The 19,927-nt window shown below is 40.9% G+C and overlaps 1 protein-coding gene and 1 long non-coding RNA gene across 3 annotated transcripts in view; both read left to right on the forward strand.

The window, feature by feature from the left end:
• Window positions 1–8,332, forward strand: part of RDX (radixin) — a 41,415-nt gene extending 33,083 nt beyond the window's left edge. For both annotated transcript variants that reach the window (XM_040583530.1, XM_040583532.1), the window contains exons 10-14: window positions 390–520; window positions 2,657–2,817; window positions 3,803–3,895; window positions 4,725–4,967; window positions 5,953–8,332. In XM_040583530.1, coding sequence (XP_040439464.1) covers window positions 390–520; window positions 2,657–2,817; window positions 3,803–3,895; window positions 4,725–4,967; window positions 5,953–6,117 — 793 coding nt within the window. In that variant the 3' untranslated portion in view covers window positions 6,118–8,332. The remainder of the gene's footprint in view (window positions 1–389; window positions 521–2,656; window positions 2,818–3,802; window positions 3,896–4,724; window positions 4,968–5,952) is intronic.
• A 2,938-nt stretch (window positions 8,333–11,270) lies between these two features.
• On the forward strand, window positions 11,271–16,352 carry LOC121083295. The gene is made up of 2 exons (XR_005826296.1): window positions 11,271–11,710; window positions 15,640–16,352. It is a non-coding gene; the product is annotated as an uncharacterized LOC121083295 (long non-coding RNA).
• Window positions 16,353–19,927: the final 3,575 nt, after the last annotated feature.

Consider the following 19,927-nt stretch of genomic DNA (forward strand, 5'->3'; position numbering starts at 1 on the left):
TGCTTGATCCTTAGGGACATTTATACTCTACGGGTGAACGTTTAAAGCAACTTCAGTGAAGAATGTCATGGCTTACCTTTTGTATATTTTAAAAAATACTGTTACCATTTCTAGTCCAGATGGAACATCATGTCTAAAATGCAGGTGTAATTGTGGATTTACCTGGTCGAACCATATCCAATGTTGCTAATCAGTTCTGTTCATAAATTGGTTTTATGCAAAGTATTTTGAAGCAGAAATTTGGTGGTTCTTGCATTGTAAACAGAATTTGAAACACTTAAAATAACGTGCTTCTGCTCTAGCTGAGTAAACTGAAAAACAGGCTACTAGCATCCTTAGACTAGAATTTAATCTGAAGTTAGAAAAACTTTTACTGGTTTTTTTTTCAGGGCACAATTAGAAAATGAGAAGAAAAAGAGGGAGATGGCAGAAAAAGAAAAGGAAAGAATAGAGCGTGAAAAGGAAGAATTAATGGAACGCTTAAGACAAATCGAGGAGCAAACAATGAAAGCTCAGAAAGGTGAGCTCTTACTGGTCCTGGATTTCTTATATCTGATGACAATATTTAGTTCAGTTCCACAGTTCTGCTGGTATGTGTGGGTTTTTGTTGCTTTTTGTGTTTTATTTATTTATTTTACTAATAATAACAAGAATTTAGCGGTGTATTATTTGAGAGATTATTTTTCAGTGTTAAGAGTTACGAGATGGTATGCATGTATATGTGTGTATATTAGGAATTGGTTTTATATTACAAATATAGCAAAAGTTTCACTCTAATAAAAAGGAAATTAATGTTTACACAGTTCAACTCAGAATTATGAAGTGCTTGAAGTGCTGAAAACCTGGAGCTGGAGGGAACAGGGAAATTGGAGAGGAAAATTCAAAGTATTTCCTTTTAGGATTTTATTGAATTTAACTTTTCATTTGGGTTGTTCCTTCATTTTCCTATTCCCTTATAAGTCTTGAGAATTTTAAAACTAAAATCTTGTCAGGTTTTAGTGAATTAATGTGGTTTCACCAATCACAGCTCTGTGTTGAACCACCCCATAGAGTCCCTGCTGCTGCTCCTTCCCAGTCGCTCCTCTCCATGTTCTTGTTTTGCTTCAGGTTTGGTTCACCTTCATAAAAGTTTTTTTCCTCTCATGTTCATAACTGTTGGCTTCAGGCATTATAGAGAGAATTACTGACTAAACCTGTGCACATAAGTAACATGTGCCTGGCACTGTTCTCCAGCTCTGCCCCTGCATTTTTCAGTCTTTCAGTGCAGAACAGGTTGGACACATCCAGACAGGTAACACGTGAACTGTGCCTTGGAATTGTTTAAGTGAGAGCTATTTAGTTCAGCACAAAACAGTGTCAGGGTGATTCTAAAGGTATAATGATATATATGTTTTCTCATAACTTCTGTAAACGATATAGCGTAACTTCTGATTCAATATATAATGTTTATGTGTTGCTGGTCTTTTTAGCTTTCTATTCACATATGGAAAAGTGTTTATATAAATGATGTCTGCATTCTTTAGTTGACTTGGTAGTTACGTGTTCTCCATCTTCACAGAAAGATTTTGAGTAGCATTTTTAAACATTTATGCATTTTATTTCATTTGCTAAGTACTGCATTAGTACAACTCCACTTACTTGTAATACTGTTCGTTTAATTTTGTAACTGAAGTCATAGACCTCAGAAACAAATGGAAGAATATTGATTACACGAGACGTACTTAAAACTACAAGTGTAAAGATTAAGCATGTGTCAGCATACCTGGGGAGGAGCTTTTATGGTATTAAAGCCTGTGGTGAAGGGTAAATGGATCGTTCCATTAACTGAGCAGTTGTTTAGGTTTTCTGGTGAAGGAATCTATGGCAGCTGTGCCTAGACAAAAACATAGTGGAAAATTTGTCATTAAAGTCAGCAAGGAACTTCAGGAGGAGTTTTTTTCATAGTCACTTCATTTTGCACATCAGAGGAATGTATTTTGCCTGTGCAAATCTTACCTTGCAGAACTGGTAGATTATTACTACTTCCTATTTCCCTCAAGGTTGTTCTGCCCTTCAGATTGCAGTATTTTGCTAACCAGGCAGCTAGACAAATATTATCGCTCCCTTGATCTGAAATTTTCCTGTTTGCATCTTTTTGGCTCTGTTCTACAGAGTTTTTCTGACCCTTCCAATGGGTCTTAGACCATTGTGCTGGAGGCACGTGCCTAAATTGCCTAAGTTGCATTAAGGAGTCTTTGTCAGGCATTTCAATAAAATAGAAGAGGGGCTTGCTCTTTTACTGAAAGAGTATGATTCAATGTATGTAAAATCTCCTTAGTAGTAAGAGTGAGGGCGTATGTGCATATACGTACAAATACATGTACACGTATTTGGGTGTTTACTTTCATCAGTGAGGTGATTAATTTTCTGAAATGCTGGGCTGTGATAACTGTCAGGTGAGATGAAGTATATCCAAAGTATGTCTTGCTGGGGGTGGAGGGAATCAAGCACAGAGCATAGCTTCAGGTAACATGCTCAACAGCTCTTCATAGCTTGAGGCAGCCTTGTAAGTCTTTGTCATCTTTCTACGTTATTTTAAGTGTGTTACAGTTATCTGTGTTATGTATGAGGAAGAGCTAGGTAGTAATACCTTATCTGCAAACGTTCTTTTTGGCAGAGCTTGAGGAGCAGACTAGGAGAGCTCTAGAACTGGATCAAGAACGAAAGCGTGCAAAAGAGGAAGCAGAGCGGCTGGAAAAAGAGCGTCGAGCAGCTGAGGAAGCTAAAGCTGCTCTAGCCAAGCAGGCAGCTGATCAGATGAAGAACCAGGAGCAGCTAGTAAGAAGCTTTAACCCTATTTAAACCTTTTGAAACAAGTTAGAAAAGATAATTGAGAATTTAGCCTTTATTCTTGGTTATATCTGTTTTGTCAAATGGATAAGCATATTGAAACACATGTAAAAGTATGGAAAATACTGTTACGGATTGTCATGAGAACTTTTTTAGAAAACTGCATTGGATTTGCCAGTTTTTGCAAGTAAAAAATAGAACCCCAGAGCTGTAGGAAATTAAATTAAGTGGACATTTCAGAGTGACAACACTTATTACATTCTCCTTCTAATAGTGTCAGGCTTATTCAGCTAAGAACAAGAGTAGCTTCCTTCTGCAGTCCACTGGGAAGCCTGTTCTCTGAGGCAGGTCTGTTCTGAAGCTTGATGGTGGTGGTGGTGAGTTGGTGACACTGTAGTTTGGGGTTTTGAAGGTGTTTTTTTTGGGTCAGTGGGTGGGGTTTTTTGCCTCTGTTTCCAGCATTTACAATATCTTCTCAAATTCTGTGCTAGACTACTTCTAAATCAAGATTTGCATGTAATAACTGAGAAAGGCATGAAAATAGAATAAATGATTTCTCAACTGTAAAACAGCTTTCAATTTTCTGTAAACTTAGGACACAATTCTGAAGGCAAGATTTAGCTTAATAATACTGAGAATGTGGTCCAGAATTATAATCTTATTGGTGGAACTATTAAAATTGTATTAAACTGAAATAGCCCTAAATGCTGGTTTGTAACTACAGCTTGCTCTTTTCCACCAGGCTTTGGAAGTGCAAAGACAATTTTTTTTTTTTTTTTTTTTGGACTTATTTCCATCTGGCAAGAGTATAGACTCATTCCCTCTGTCATGTATGCTTAAAATTTTGGTTTTTAGCAGAGAAGTGATGGATGGTACTCTTTTCAAGTCGGATCACAGCAAAGGCTCTGCTTTCTTCCACTGCACAGCCAAAATGATGCCAAATTAAAACTTCTATTTGATTTGTTTGTTTCAGGCAGCAGAACTTGCTGAATTCACTGCCAAGATTGCACTTCTAGAGGAGGCCAAGAAAAAAAAAGAAGAGGAAGCCTCAGAATGGCAGCACAAAGTAATGAGCTCATGCTGTGTGAAGTCAGAACTTCAAAGAAACTAAGGGAAATGAGCATGGAAATCCCACTGGAAGTCCGTGGGGTTGAATCTCTCCCTTTCCCGTAGGCTTCAGAGAAGCCTTTCTTAAAGGTTTTTGTTCTCCAGTCTACTGAAACCAGCCTATACTTCTATTTAGCTAATTTCTTCATATTAAATAGTCATGATGGGGGGAAATTCTCATCAAAGGTATGGTCAAAGATTTGAAATGGTTTCCTTATGTATGGCGATGAAATCGGTTGGAGCTTTGTGTTGGAAAACACCTCAGGGGGGAGGTGTATAAAATCATGAGTGGTGGTGAAAAGACAAACCAGAACAGTAACAAAGGCACATCAAAGGCAACTGGACAACAGTTTAAAGCAAAATAGTATTTTTTTTCCCAAAATCTGCAATTAGCTGTGGGATGTGAATACTACTTGTGTGGACAGATTTAAAAAGTGATGAACAAATTCTTATATTAACATTCTGGTTGAATATGAAATTTGGAGACATTACCTTTGATTTAGGAAGTCCCTGAGCCTCAAATTTCAGGAGGCTAGGAGAGCTCTAAAGCAATCAGTATAACTGCCCTACTCTCTCATCCTTCTCTTGTCTACTGCTGGAAATAGCTGGGCAGTACAGCTGGTTTTGAGTCATGTCTTTTTTTACCCTGCATTCCTATTTAACAATTTTCAGTGCTTAAGCTTGTAGTGTCATTTATAAAGGACATTTTCTGTGTGTCAGAAAACATCATTTTTCTGAAAATTCATAATTAATTTTTTAAAATGCTAAATACTCTTTACTATATTTAGGCTTTTGCAGCACAAGAGGACTTGGAAAAAACCAAAGAAGAACTGAAATCTGTGATGTCTGCTCCTCCTCCACCTCCTCCCCCGCCAGTTATTCCTCCAACAGAGAATGAACATGATGAACATGATGAGAACAATGCTGAAGCCAGTGCAGAACTGTCTTCTGATGGTGTCATGAATCACAGGAGTGAGGAAGAACGGGTAACAGAAACACAGAAAAATGAACGTGTTAAGAAACAGCTCCAGGTAATGAAGATTCATAGCTGTATCCACGTAATTCAGGCTTTGGGTTTTCATTCATTATTTGTCAAAAGTCTCATTGAAATTACAGTGTGCCAAGGGAACAACCTTTTTATAATTTACTAGGTTTATTACTAATTTACCAACGAATATCATTCATAGTGTTCTAGAAGCAGAACAGATAAAAAGATTGGATGTAAGATTGTGCTTTACAGCTTAAAAGTACTAGAATGTTGTCACATTGGACAGTAAACATTTCTAATAATTATTTAATGTCCAGGACACTAAATTTTAACACATAATGCCTTTCTTTCTCAATACTTAACTTCGTGAAGTGGTATGAACAGGTGCTTGCTTAATAGTATTTGTTGTGTTTGCAATCATTCACAACTGTTGTAAATGCAAAAACTGAATAATGCCCATTTTGGATTAATCTCATTTCCTTGAAACAGAGCATTTCCTCCTAGACTAGTCTTACCCCTCAAAGTATAATAATCTATGTTAGTTGCAACCCTTTGCTTTGTTATGAAATGTCTGTTTGGGAAGGAATAAAAGAAATGGAAAGCTGCTTCTTTTTCTGGCAGCAATATCTTAGTAGTGTGTATGTGTAATATCCTTTTTGCTAAGTCAGTTGCTGAACAGGATAAGGGAGATAAACAAGAGCTGTCTTTACTCAAGCAGAAACTGAAAAACAAGTTCATTCTCCTGCTTTATCCTGCTAGTCCCTTTCTTCTTGGATGTTATGGCACGAGGCCGTTTTTTTCTTAGTTTGATGCCCACACTTGCGTAAGGAAAGAATCCTGTTTTCTCTTTCCCTCTGCAGTCTTTCTGATACACCTCACAACTTGAGTTACTGAACAGCACAACAAGCATTTCATAGGTTGGCATTCAAGAAATCCTTATCCAAGTTGCAGAACAGTTGTTATCAGAAATTCCAGAACCATTAGAAGATTAGTCAAAGCACTCTAAATGTAAATATTTTATTCAACAGGCTTTAAGTTCTGAGTTGGCTCAAGCCAGAGATGAAACCAAGAAAACACAAAATGATGTCCTTCATGCTGAGAATGTTAAAGCAGGCCGTGATAAGTACAAGACTCTTCGACAAATCCGACAAGGCAATACAAAGCAGCGTATTGATGAGTTTGAAGCAATGTGAGAGCTGTTACTTTGCATATATGTTCCTCGTAAAGCTGAACCACCAACAGAGAAAAAAGCAGGCCTTTGCAGATTTGATGGATTGCACCCCATTTTGCCAAAGCACTTAATACCAGTTTGACTACAGTGGCTAGAAGACAAATTTAGGGGAAGCTATTCAACCATAAGGCAGTCTGTCATCCCTAGGTTTCTTGGGGGGGAGGAGGGTGTGGAGAATGATAGCAGTTTTTTCCCAATCATGTTTTCAGTTTCATTGTTTCCTTTTTTTTTCTTTTTTTTCCCTTTGGAAACTGATGTGAAGTATATAATGACTGACAAGTGTATATATTGCTTAAAAATTAAGAAATAGAAGAATGGAACTGAACCTAAACTGGATAGGTGCTATTTTAGTATGAAGTTTAAAACTACATTTTTCGATGTAGCTACACCATTAAGAGTTTGATATTGCTGACTTTCAGGTTTGGTGGTTTTGTGGGTTATGGTTTTTTTCCTCCCAAGTGAAATTCTTTGGTGTTTCATGTCCTGTCATCATTGATGGTTTTCTTTGCCTGCCTGTTCACAAAGGTCTGGATGGCAGGTGGTAGTTCCAGGAAATATTTTTAAATGGAACACTACCTGTGGGCAGCGCATGGCTGCCGATAGGCTTGAATAAGTATTGCTTTTCCTAGGTGATCCTTTACAGATGTGCAAAACGTTCTAATGCAGCAAAGGAAAACAAAAATGCAAAACTTCATGTGCTATTTGCTTGTAATTATTTTATTTGCAGTAGAGAGACCTGGACCTTTCTGGCAAGGGAGCATATGAAAACATCAGTCCCAGGGAGGGGACAGTATCCTACCTCACTACTATGTACATGATGACTGGTCCTTCAAACACCATGAAAAAAACTGTTTGAAATTGACTTATCGCTACACAGTGATATCACAGAATGCTAGGAGCCTTTATTCCTAGGATTTTGTTTTACTTTAAGATGGATTTATAGTGCTAAATACTGTCTTAACTGCCTTATGAATTTAAATTGTAAAAGCATCTTTTGTGTTTTAAAGCTGTAATGTGTCACTGGTATACTATCTCCTGGGAGGGGTGCAGATGTGGATGTCAGTTAATTTGGTTTTAAGTTTCCAAATACAAAACGAAAGTTCCCAGAATTGAAGTGAAAGTGTTCATAGCTTCAGTTTTCAGTGAAGCTAGTATTGTAATTGTCATAATGATATCAGATCATTGTTTAAGAAGTCCTTTCCCTCTTGGAAAAAAAAAATACTTTTTTGAGAAATTTACTTGGAAATTGAACTTTAGATTTACATTTAATGTGGACTGCAGTTATTACTTTTGTTACACTACTCTAGTAAATGTCTACAGTGGAAGAACCCTGCTTTCTCTGAGGATGGTTCAGCTCTCTTCTGTTTGATATTATGCACTCATAAATTTACACTTATCTATTAAAATTTGCCATTTTATTAAACATTTTTTTCATGCACAATAGGTTTAAATTTCTTATGACCAATTCAACTGAGTTTTTTTTTATTTTGCAGAGTTAAAGATTGGCTATGTGGGGTGACATCATGAAAATAAAATAAAGATGTGTTAATATATTTTTGGTTTGTGGGGCTAAACATATCTGGTTGACCTTGAAGACTGATGTGCGGATGGTGTGCACATGCTTCAAAATGCTGCTTGGTGGAAGCTAGTGTTTCTACTTGCAGTGCATTGTAAGAACAGGTTTTGTTTCATAGGCTTCATACACTGAAGCTTAAGCAAATTTCTAAAGTATTTGAACAGTTTGCCATGGCAGGTGAAATACTGTGCTTCCAGTGAGTTTTCATTTTTCCCTGGAAAGTGTGCACTAACACTGATACATCAGTTTCAGTGTTGGGAAAAAATAGCAGTAAAGTTTGTTGTTCATAAATCTACAATATCTAGATTAGGGCTAAATGGATTAGATCCATTTATAAAGCTGTGTGATTTTTTTTTTTTCTGAACAACCATTTGTAATATGGATTTTCATGATGAACAAAGTGGTAATAGCTACTGTCACCAGCTGTTGGGAACACTTACTGGTGCAGAAATACTAAGAATACATTTAATGATTACTTGGTGAAGTAATTTTCCACATGCTTTTTCCTTTAGCATCATGTTTTGTGTTGTACAATTAAGCTACAATTACATCTACTATTTTGGATAACATTCATTGGTTAACAATAAAGAGATACAGTTAATTTCTCTGAGGTCCATTGTTGTTATTTAATGCCCTTTATTTCTGACAGCTTTACTAAACACACTGTAATAGCCTTTTTCCAGAGCAGTATACACAAATTTTGATCATCTTTTGTTTCATGCTCTGGTCAGAATGAAATAAAAAAAAATACTCAAATTGTATCCCTAGAGGTGGTACTCTGCTTAAGAAATTACCACATACAGCTGGGAGGAAGCACTGGTGATTGATTGTTGATTCAAAACAGGATGTGAATCATCAGAGCAAATTGTCTCTCTTGAGAACAGAGGGTAATTCGGCCATGTAAGGGCTCTATCGGTAATGTAAGAACTTTCAATCACTTGCTACATATTGCTTAGCCCCTGGTTAAGTGAAGTTTAGTTTAACAGGTCAATGTCTAAAGCATCGAGAAACCTTGACGTGTTTTTTTTATGCTGCACGTTATAGTGGATCGTGCTGTCAAATACATGCATGGCCGTATGTTTTAGGTAATGGCAAGTTTATGGGCTTTTTCACCTGTCTAGTACACTTGGAGAAGGCAGGAACAGTCCTGTGTAAATAGGTATACAAACTAATGCGCTAAGCAGCTCTCAGAAATTAGATCTCCTCTCAGGTGACATTCCATTCTGTCTTGTATTTGTTTGGCCTTTCACTCAATACAAGCACATGACCCTTTTTGTTACTCCATATGGCAGAATTGCTATGATGCATCGTTAAAAGTATCAAGTACATGTTTTAATTCATATTTCTAGTTTATACTTTCTTGGAGTCCCTCCTGCTGAAGCAGTAGATTTGAGGTTTCTCACTTGTTAGAGAGCGTCTGTGTAGGTATGTAATTTCAGAATATTGTGCTTAAAAGGCGAGGTAAGTGCTTTTGAAAGATTTATATAAAATGTGCTCTTGAGGTGGAGAGAAAAGGATGCAAAATAATTCCGGCTTGTAAACAGTGGCACTAATATAATCACCCAACATGCCTCGATGTGAAACAAGATGTTCTGTCTCACTGAAGTAGTCCCCTCTGCACATCAAAACCTACATTTTTCTGTTGGTTGTACTCTTCGAGTATGTTTCTTGTATACTGAGATTATTTTTTCCAAAATGGAAAGAAATTAATGTCTGACTTTTTAAATGCAGTTTGGAAAGCATTATTATGCTTTTTGCCTCTTTCTTAAAACATGTTCTCTAGGGCTGTTCCTGCTTAAGCACCTCTGAGGAAAAAGGAGGTTTGTTCTAAATGAAACATTTTAAACTTCTATGGAGAAAGTACCTCAGTTATGTTTTCTTAAGTTTTTAAAAGAACTAATCATTTAGATCTGTATTTTAAAACCTTTTGTTTTTGAGAAGGAACTTTATGCAAGCATTTTCTATATCTGTTTCCACATGGATAATCTAAAAAGTTGTTCTCCAAGACATCAGATTAGTTTCAAGAATTGGGGATTGTAACAAAGATGTATCTCAGTGGGATGAGGTTGTTGATGCTAGTGCTTATAAATGTACTGAGTAAAAATATCAACAGAAGAAATTTGAAAGCTTCCTTGCCAAAGAGCAAAGTTCACTTACTAATAGAAGTTGTCTCATACACACAACTTAATGTATCTCGGCCGGGTGATAAGATTTTCTTGGAAAATGTAGTAAGTGTCAATGGATCAGCATACAAGCTGTGGCAATTTCTTTGTCCCCCTCAGAGCACGTTCCGTTGTTTGTGCTTAGAGATGGAGAGTACCTGCCTCCCAGCTGAAATCCCAGGCTGCCTGGTCAGCTGTGTGGGTGGCTAGGAGATGGCTCTGGCTGGCCACCGTGGGCATCTGCCAGGTGGTGTGTCCCTCTGCTCTGCTGAGCAGGGCAGTGCCGATTCTTGCCTCAACCAAACTGGTCTGCAAGCATGTGAGTTTTACGTGACAGGTCCTTTTCCCAGGTTGGGGACCCAGTCAGCAGCGAGAAGGGGCTCAGGGCTGAAAGGGATGGCGTAATGGTGAAAAATAATGGTAGAAGGCTGTAAGGAGGAAGAAAAAAACCCAAACCCAAGCGAAACAAAATCAAAACACAGATGTGGTGAGCTAGAATCCTTAACTGGCCCATTTATTCACTTGTGTTGAGAACTCCTGTTCAGTGTACTGTTGCAGCATCCGTAAATTCACCGTGTGTGACCAGTAATTCGTTCAGCAAATTGAGCAGTCAGTTTGCTGGAGGGAGTTGCGCTTTTCATTTCACAGAGGTGAGCCCTGTTTTATAGGTGTAGGCCAGTTACCTGATTTTGGTTTGATTCACGGTGTCTGTCACTTTTGTGTTCACTTTACTACCTGCAGACTCCGAGCTGATAAACTGCTCCTTTGGAGTGCAGTTAAAGAAACTTCAACTTGTTTTGCTTTTTCTCCCTTCCATGCGAAGAGGCTGCTGACATGTCAAATGTATGTGTTTCGTTTATGTGAATAAATTGGACTCACCAAAGCCCAAAGAGCCTGCCTGCTCTGCTGCCCCCCAACCTCCAGTCCCAAACCATCACATTTATTCACAAGCAGGGACCGCTATATTTGCAGCAGTGGCTGCAGTACTCTATAGATATTCAGGAAGAGGTAGATTATGCCCACACAGCTCATAGTTCAGGGAAAGACAAAGTTTAAGTTAGCGAAGGGAAACGGAGCATTTCGAATTGTTGGGATTCCTCCATTGGTTGTTTTTATTGGCTTTTGTAAATGACGTGTCAAAGAGTTTCTGTTCGCAGCAGTAGGCTTTAGGCAGCAGAAGAAATGAGGGGAGATGGAAATGCACATCAAAGGAGGCGGCCTGGTTGGTGCAAATATTCCTAATGCACATGTGTGTAAGAGTTAATGTTCCCTGTGCTCTGGATAAGTGGATCAGGTAAAAAGAGATCGAGGTCAGAGGTAGGACAATTGCGTTGCTGCTTCTTTTCTTCTTTTTTTTTTTTTTGCCTGTTTTTTGGGGGTTTTGTTTTGTTTTGTTTGCTTTTAAACTCTTATTTATGCAAGAGTTGCTACTATCTGAATATTTAGCTGAAGGCTTTTAGAAAGCCTGCTGCTCAATAGTGAAAGGTCTTGGAGTTCTTAAGGCCATGCAGACCCAGCCTGGCCTCTGTATTAAACTTACTAAACTCTTATTAAACTTCAGCAGAAGACATCCTCTGGAGTCTGATAGTTTTGCCCAAGAGCATCTCTGCATTGATGAGAGTTGTGTACAGGCGAGGTTCTAGCTGCCGGCTGCTTGTTCCAGCAACGCGAAACCCATGTGAAACAGTAACTGCATAGAGGGCTCCATGACCACGTACACTGAACTCCGCTGGATCTCTTATCAAGTCTGCAGCTCCCCGCGGCCTCAGCTTTCATGCTTCTTATTCACCCTTGATTTCTTCGTTAAACTTGATACGGTATTTAACTTCTTAACCTATAACTTCAGTAATATTCTGCTAAACCGAGCTTCCAGTACATGGTTAACTACTGTCTCAAATGTTTTCTTAGAATACATCGTGCTGATGAGTTGAAATAATTGCACTTTACCTTTATTTAAGCAGCACTTCTGATTAATTAATTATCTCTATGAATATGGTAATTACAGTTGTATTGCCAGAAATAGATTCATTTGCATCGGGTCTGAGGCTGAAAACTTTTCTGCTGAGTGCACTTAGATCTTTAGCAAAGTAAGTTGAGAACGTGTAGGGTTACATCCAGAATACACAGACCAGTTGATGCTGCCGCTGCTGCCTTTATTGCTGGGAACAAATTTGTTTACATTTGAGTGAGCAGGTTCAGTGTTTCGGGACTTGAGACAGGACAGCAAGCTTGTTCACACGTCAGAAAAATCTCTAAAAATACTAAGAAATCTTTGTATCGTTAATTGGCACTTCTGGTGCATGTTTCCTGTCCTTGATAGTTCTTCAATTTAATTCACGTTTTGAATTCTTGAATCTCTTCCCTTGCAAACGGTGTTTTGGGCATCCATCTTGTGGCTCAGTGCCACTTGTTGTATTTCTCTGAACCGTTTGAAAACACAGCTGCTCTTCTTTCTTCTTTTGCGTTTGGGATCTTACATTGTTGTTTTCAGCAAAGCCAGCTAACTGACCATATTTAAATTTAGAATGATTACTGCTACTTTTTAGAATAATCTTTGGATTAATTTTGGCTACACGCTTTCTTATCGGGCATGCATAGTATATGCCAGCTTATAGAGGAAATAACTGTATTTAGCAGTTATTAATTGCTATGAGCATTCTGGAGGACAGGAAACGTCAGAAAGCAGATCTGTTAATGCATGCAGGAAACTGGGGGAGATCTGAATCAGTGTTTACACCCACGAGGCTCAACTTTGAGCCTAGCCCGGGTCACACACCCATGGAAGCACGTGGGAGAGAAATTCTGCACTTTCACTGTGCAGCTTGTCTGTCTGCCTGGACTATGCAAGGGAAAGCGCTGGATCGGGGTGGTTGCGCCTGCTCAGACGGCAGAGCAGCTGAGCACCACTGCATGGTGCTATGGCTTTGCCCTTCTGCACAGCAGTTGTCCTGGATGTACAAGTACTGAAAAGAAGAAAAACCATGAAATAGTTGACTTTTTCATGTGGACTCTTACTTAAAAGAGTTACGGTTATATTTCTGCCTGGCTTTGAACCTTGTCTGCAGATCACCCTGGCAGAAGCTTAACTCCTCCATAGCGTAATCGCGGGTATCTTGAAGGAGTTAGGTATCCAGTGGCTCTTTAGCCCATCCGGACTTTGAGAAGCAGGTGTGAGGGGGGAAAAGATCTCCTATCAGTCTCTGTTCATACACAGCCATGAAAAGAAAGTCTGCAGAATCTTCTTTCTAGCGGTGGCTTCTGTATGCTTTGGGTGGCCCTTTTCACGCGTGTTTTTCCCAGTCTCTGAACGCGTTCTTACGTCTCACCTTGCTTTACTGCTGCTGGCGTTTTTTTGCTTTTGGTTTTTGTTTGGGCTTTTTTTGTCCTTGCCTAGTGTGTCATGCCATGTATTTAATCTGAAAAATAGATTTCGGCTTAGATCACTGAGAGCTTTAGTGCAATTAAATAACTTTGTTTCAGTATGAGAATGCAAATTAACACAAGGAAGGAAAATGTTGCATAATTATTAGTTTTAAAACATTGTGGGGAAAAAAGTCTAAGCCTTAAGACTTACCAAAAGAAATAGGTTGCATTAGTGGACTACTTAAGACTACAGGGTGAAAACAAGAGGCAGGCAGCTACGTATGGCAACGCAGGCTTTTGCTCAAAGTAAATTTATGGTAGCAAAGTACTTTGGTAAAATTCACCAGGCTTTTCCTTATTTATTGACTGACATTTGCTGGATTCTTTAGCGACCACTGGAGAAGAGAATACCGTGTATTTCTTTGTTCAGTCATGTTTCCTTTAATTACTTCTGTTGTGGCTTATTCTGTCAATTTAAGGGTTAAAATGCCCTTTTTTTTTTTTTTTTTTTCTTCCCAGTGATTTGGTAAAATTGTGTTTTGCCTGTGACACTGCAACTAGCTTTGCAGTCTGGAGTTTAGTGGATGAAACTGTTTTCTGAGGGGAAAAGTATTACAATTAGCTTTGCATTTAACTGAGCTTGATAATTGATATACGTATATACACACACGTGTATATAAAAACGTTCTTATATAGCATGGGTAAACTGGAGATTTCTAATACAGTATGTGGCATTGGGTCTTGCAATGGCTGTATTAAAGCGAAATGCACAAGTCACTACTTGTTTTTATATAAACTTTGACATTGAATATTTTTTTAGAAATAAGGCCTTTGAAAGCTAACTGCGTTTAAAATTTTTTTAAAAAAATATTACAGCATGCACAGTAAGTATGATTCAGTTTTGTCCTTGATAGCAAAATTGGATCTATTTACCTGCATGTTTGCTTTTATCCTCCTGCAAACTTATTTTGGGGATCTCTCAGTACCAGGAAGCATTTCAGTGGTACCTTCCCAGTCTACAGCTTTATTTGCTGCCAGAAGCCTGTTTTTCCTCCCCGCCCCTGGCCTGGAATTGCTGTCAGACTTTTAAGACATGAGTGGGTTTGAGTGCTCCTAAATCTTAACCACACGGCTTATTTGGTTATGCTCAAGCCCTGGCAGTTCCTACTGACTCTGTGCCAGAAAATGATTTGTGTGGGTCACGAGCTGTAGTATAAAATTTGACATAGTGTTCCTATGTGTGACGGGCTGTAGCTGCACTCCTAAACTAAACATAAAAAAGTGCTGTTGAGGGCTTGTTTCTTTCAAATGGGAACTAATTCCCTATGCTTATTGAATGACAAAGAGAATCTGGTTATTAAGTCTTTTTCCTGTTTCCTTTTGAATAAAATTCTGATTTATTAATACTGACAGCTGAAGTGTTTCTCTAAAACAATCGGAATGAGAGAGGTTCACACCGTAGGAAGGCTGAATTTAAAATACTGATTATGTTTTGCCTATTCAAAATATATTTAAGGAAGTAATTCTGCAAAAGGAAAATATTTTTCAAGCCACTTCAACAATGAATTTTCATAAAAATCAACATGGAAAATACGAATTTTTGAAACATATTTTCACTGAAGTAAATTTTGACTCATTGTTAAAACTTCCACCAGAGAACTTTAAACTTTAGGAGATAGATAAATTTTAGAGAGATTCTTTGTGCTGTCCTCACCTTTTTCTCCAAAAGGCTCATGCAAGGCAACAAACTGAATAAATTAACCCCCAGAGCTTAATACAGCAATCGGCACATGTGCTGTGCTAAAAAGAAGAGCTGGCTGAAGTCATATTGGCTGTGATTGAATGTTCTACAAATAAGTCCTATATTGTTTGTATTTATGCACAAGACATCTTCTTTCAGCCACCTTTGGGAGCAGTTTTAACGCAGTCTTACCAGTGTCGTACTCGGCTGTGGTTTACGTTGCCTGCATTAGCAAATTAGTCCTTTAAAATTACTCCCTGGGTGGATTGTAGGTTAGGTTCTTTATAATGATAAAATTTAGCATCACAACTGTACTGGTATGTGCAAGAATTTGACTCTGGCATAGAAGAGTAGTTAAAGAGAGTTGGACCTGCTCTTCAAGTTGTAAGTCAATGGAGACGGGCTCTGGGTTTCCTTGGAGGCCTTGTCCACAAGAACCACATGTTTCTTAAATCGTTCTTTTTCTCACGCTCCCTCATTCTGCCAACGTCTTAGAAATGAAATTCAGTCAGAAATGAAATTCAGAATAGTTACAGGGAGTGAAGTGTAGCTCTCATGATGTTGCTGCATATTTCTATTTATTGTTTCTGTGTAGTATCCTTTTGCTAAATCTACTTGATCTCTCTGTGTCTTTTTGTGCAGGTTACAAAAGTACGATCTCTTGCAGCCCTTAGGATAGGAACAAGGTAAAGATCAGCAGAAGACCTGGGGTCTGCCAAGGCCTGCTATTGCGCTTCTGTAAATCTGGACAGTTTACAGTGCTTTAAATTAGGTGCTGCCTGGTCCGCGAAGAGTTTTTTTGGAAGGACCAGGAAGTGCCGTTACAACATTTTGTTAATGTTTCGTTCTGTCATGGTGTCTCTAAATCATTCCTCTGTTGTCTTTCCCCAGGAGAAAATTAGCTTTTTTGAAGTGTTTGAGCTGTTGTTCTTCTCAGAAAAAAACAGGAAATAATACTAATATGTTAATCTTTAACACATAATGGGATGTGCTAGAGTGAAAGGTGGTGTGACTCTTCCAAGTGCTTGGGGATCTTGCAGACTTTGGCCTGAAATGATGTGGTGTGGGAAGCCTGACTCTATATCCAGCCTGGGTAAAGTGAAGTAAGAGTAGATACTTTCCAAGTTTTATTGGTTTTCTACACAATTTCTAATAGCTTTGATGATACATGAATAGTGTCAGACAATTTTCTAATGTAAAACTCCCAATTTAATGTCTGTACATACATTTCGAGTGTAAGCACCCGTTGCTACTTGCCTTTTTGTATGCTATTGGGATGTGCATACTGTGTATACGTAACTGCATTGAGTTGTGCACCCTGCACAAAAGCCTGAATAAATGGGTTTTAACGTTAATCCAAAGAATCACTATTCATTTGATGATCGGTGTTGCTTGTTGCTAGTGAAATAGCTTTTCACTTCTCTGAGAAGTTCATTATGTGGCACCAATCCAAAGGGGAGTTTCCGATCAGATAAGCCATGGGAGGCTTTATTTGCAAAGAATGGATCGCTCTTCAAGGAAAAGATGGGAGATGGTAATTAAGGAATCTGGTACTTGAGTAGGTGGACACCTGAATTATTCCCAAATTCAGCTAGCATCCCCTGGGAATATACCAAACCTTGGAAACACTTGTCTCCCTTGCGGTGCCTTCTTGCACGATGGCCTCCTGCATTGGGAACTGTGCAGGCAGATCAGTCAGAGGACTTAGATGTGAAGCAACGGCTGCCGAAGCGTTATGGCACATGAGCAGAATCGTTAGCTGCTAACGGGCGAGGGAGCTGCCTCAGGGCTCCACAAGCCTCCCATTGAACGGGGGTGCTGCCTGAGCGCTCGCTGCTGTGCCTCCTGCCCTGCTGGGGAACAGCCCTCCACCTGGGCTGGTGGAGGAGGGGCTGTGGGCTTTCCATCCTGGCAGGGTTTGGATCCTTCAGGACTGCAGGCGGGCAGGGCGGGCTGTGGGTCATGGCCAGCCTCCTGCTGAAAGCCCTGCAGAGCCGGGGGCCTGTGCAGAAGGAAGCCTCCCCTGCCTCTAGCTGGTGGTGGGTTACACTAGGGCACCACCAGTTGAAGCGAGACCCTGGCTCAGCCCCTGGTGGATGAGGTTTTGGGTTCCAGATGCTCAAGAGGAACATAAAATCCAGAGCTGTGGGATTTCAGGGGGCTGCTTTGTGTGTCTGGGCCAGCACCGGGACTGGGGGACTGGCTTGCTCAGCATTTGAGTGATTCTTCTAAAACAGTTTCTGCAGGCCCCCTCTCCCTGACTCGTGTGGGGGGTTAGAGATGTTCCTGGTGCTCAGGGGAGCCAAGGCATTGTGACCTCTGTGAATTTTACTTCTAGCCAGATTTTAAAAGTGTTTCTGCAATAACTGCCACTTGAAGCAGCCTTCTCTAAGTTTGTGTTTGCTTCAGGTACTAACAGTGGAAGGTAGTAAGACCCTTTCATGGAAATCCACGTTCAGTGCAACTGTGAAATGTTCCCCAGGATTTTATTTACTGTTTGGTGCCTTTGCTAATATCTGCCTGCGATGTGTTTTGGCTTCTCTTGTCAGTGTCAAAGTTCTCTGGAGGATGCCCTGCAGAGGGGGAGTTGGGCAAGATGAAGTGTGATGGAGCTTAGCAGCCAGATTTAAAAACAAAAACATAACAGAAAGTGATTTTGGTGCCGTGAAAGCTTTGGGCTCACTCTTGCCGCCGATCGTAGCTTTGTTCAAACTGTAGCTGCTCCCGCCCAGCTATAGCACCCCATCATTATAACGGCTGCTCGTTAGCTGGAAGGGGCAGGTTCACCCCACTGCTGGTCCCTGGCCTGAGCTGGCCTGGGAGGGGGTGGCAGGTCCCCACCGGTGGCTGCAGCAGGACCCAGCCCAGGGCCATTGCCTCATCCACTGCAGCAGCTGCTTTCTGTAAGCCTTGATGGCTGAAAATTGTCACTGTCTTCCACATGGGGTGGCAATCGTGCCTCTGGGATGACCACAGGAGGTTTCTCAGTCAGTCACCTTGGGGGGGGGGGGGGGCTGGATTTTGCTCTGGTGAGGATGATGATGTTGTGGAAATAGCAGCCTGGTATTTACCCGTAGGTGAAGTATTGTTGCAGCAGAGTTGTATGATGAAAAACGCTGTCCTGCAGGGACGATTGCCACCCCGTGTGGAAGACAGTGACAATTTTCAGCCACTTGAAGTGGTTTTTTCCTTCCTTGTCCCTGTCACCTCCATGCTATTTTCATACTTGGTGGCTGGCCACTGGTTTTGCTGGTTCTTGCAGAAGTTCATCATGGGTCTTTCCGCTAATTTCACAAGTGCTCTTCACATTTGCGGCGGCAGCAGGGTCTGGGTGTGAAGCAGCCGGGCTGCAGGTGGCAGGTGGGCACGTGGTGGCTGGGGTGTGTGCAGCCCCGGCTGCAGGGGGCAAGAGCAGGAGCCTACACACGGTTTACATTTTTTTGCCCGGTTTCTGCAGTGGCATGACTCAAGTTCTGCTACCGCTTTGTTTTCCATAGTGGATGTGCACTGGCGAGTTGGTGGATGACAGCCTGCGTGCCTCCCTGGCCCTGGCAGCTCCTGCGGTGGTGCTTGCCGGGAGGGGGTTGTCCCACTGCATTAAAGGTCAAAAGGAAAGGGGGGGGGGTGTGAACAAGTTAACTTTCATGGAGTCTGATCCAGGTTTAGAATAGGGTAGCAGCCCCATTTCCTGGCAGCATGTGGCACGCTAACAGTTCCCGTTTTTACCGTGCTGACGTTTTCCTTTCTCTGAAACAATTGTATAGGTGCAGCCCATGCCAACCGTGAGCAGCTCTGCTGTGTCCCCTGTGCGTGGCGTTTCAGTGTTAATTAAATGACTTTGTAGCAGAAGGCACCAAGAGAAATTGATTTCCTCTTGTATACAATAAATGGATAAACAAACATGACATCATCCCTCTCTGCAGTTCCTGGAGCATCTGGCTCTCAGCCGTGGTGGCCATGACGAGACCATGCAGAGGCTCAGCCCGTGGATGCTGGTGCAGGTCAGTGCTGAGAACCACCGTGGTCTGCACCCTCCCAAAAAAACATTTCACTGGGGCTTACCCCAGCAGGTCAGTGGTTGTAGGCACTCTGTGTGGCTCATGCCAGAGTCACCGACATCTGCTGGAGCAGCAAGAGGTGCTGCTGTGGTCCGTGAGGTGGCTCTAGCAGCGGGGCAGCTAAGAAAGCACACTGCCCCAGACGGGGAGTTTTCCTGCTGAAACAGCATTTCTAATTTCTGAAATTAGCAAAATACAGATTAAAATCAGTTTAAAATTAAAGTTGGGCAGTGAAGCTGGGGAGGGGGCTGGGGCACAAGTCCTGTGAGGAGCAGCTGGGGGAGCTGGGGGTGTTCAGCCTGGAGAGGAGGAGGCTGAGGGGAGACCTTATCGCTCCCTGCAGCTGCCTGAAGGGAGGGGGTAGGCAGGTGGGGTCGGTCTCTTCTCCCACATAATAAGGGACAGGACAAGAGGAAATGGTGTCAAGTTCTGCCAGGGCAGATTTAGATTGGATGTTAGGAAAAATTTCTTCACAGAAAGGGTGGTGAAGCACTGGAACAGGCTGCCCAGGGAGGGGGTGGAATCACCATCCCTGGAGGTGTTTGAAAAACATGTAGATGCAGTGGTTAGGGACGTGGTTTAGTGATGGACCTGGCAGTGCTGGCAGGTTAACGGTTGGTTCTGATTATCTCAAAGTTCTTTTCCAACCTAAATGATTCTGTAATTTTAAATCCAGGTTTGTGCATGCCTGAATGCTTTGTATAGGTGGATGAAAACCAAATTCCTTCTCCCTGCCTCCCAAGCACCCCTGGCAAGACCCCAACGCAATTTTCCCCTTATCAGGCTGTTGGCCGAGGGGCGGAATATCCAGTCACCAAAGCTGCAGCTCCAGCTCCAGTTCCAGGGTGCAGTCGGGGATCTCTGTAAGATGA

Source organism: Falco naumanni, chromosome 2, assembly GCF_017639655.2.
Source record: "Falco naumanni isolate bFalNau1 chromosome 2, bFalNau1.pat, whole genome shotgun sequence".
Lineage (NCBI taxonomy): Eukaryota > Metazoa > Chordata > Aves > Falconiformes > Falconidae > Falco > Falco naumanni.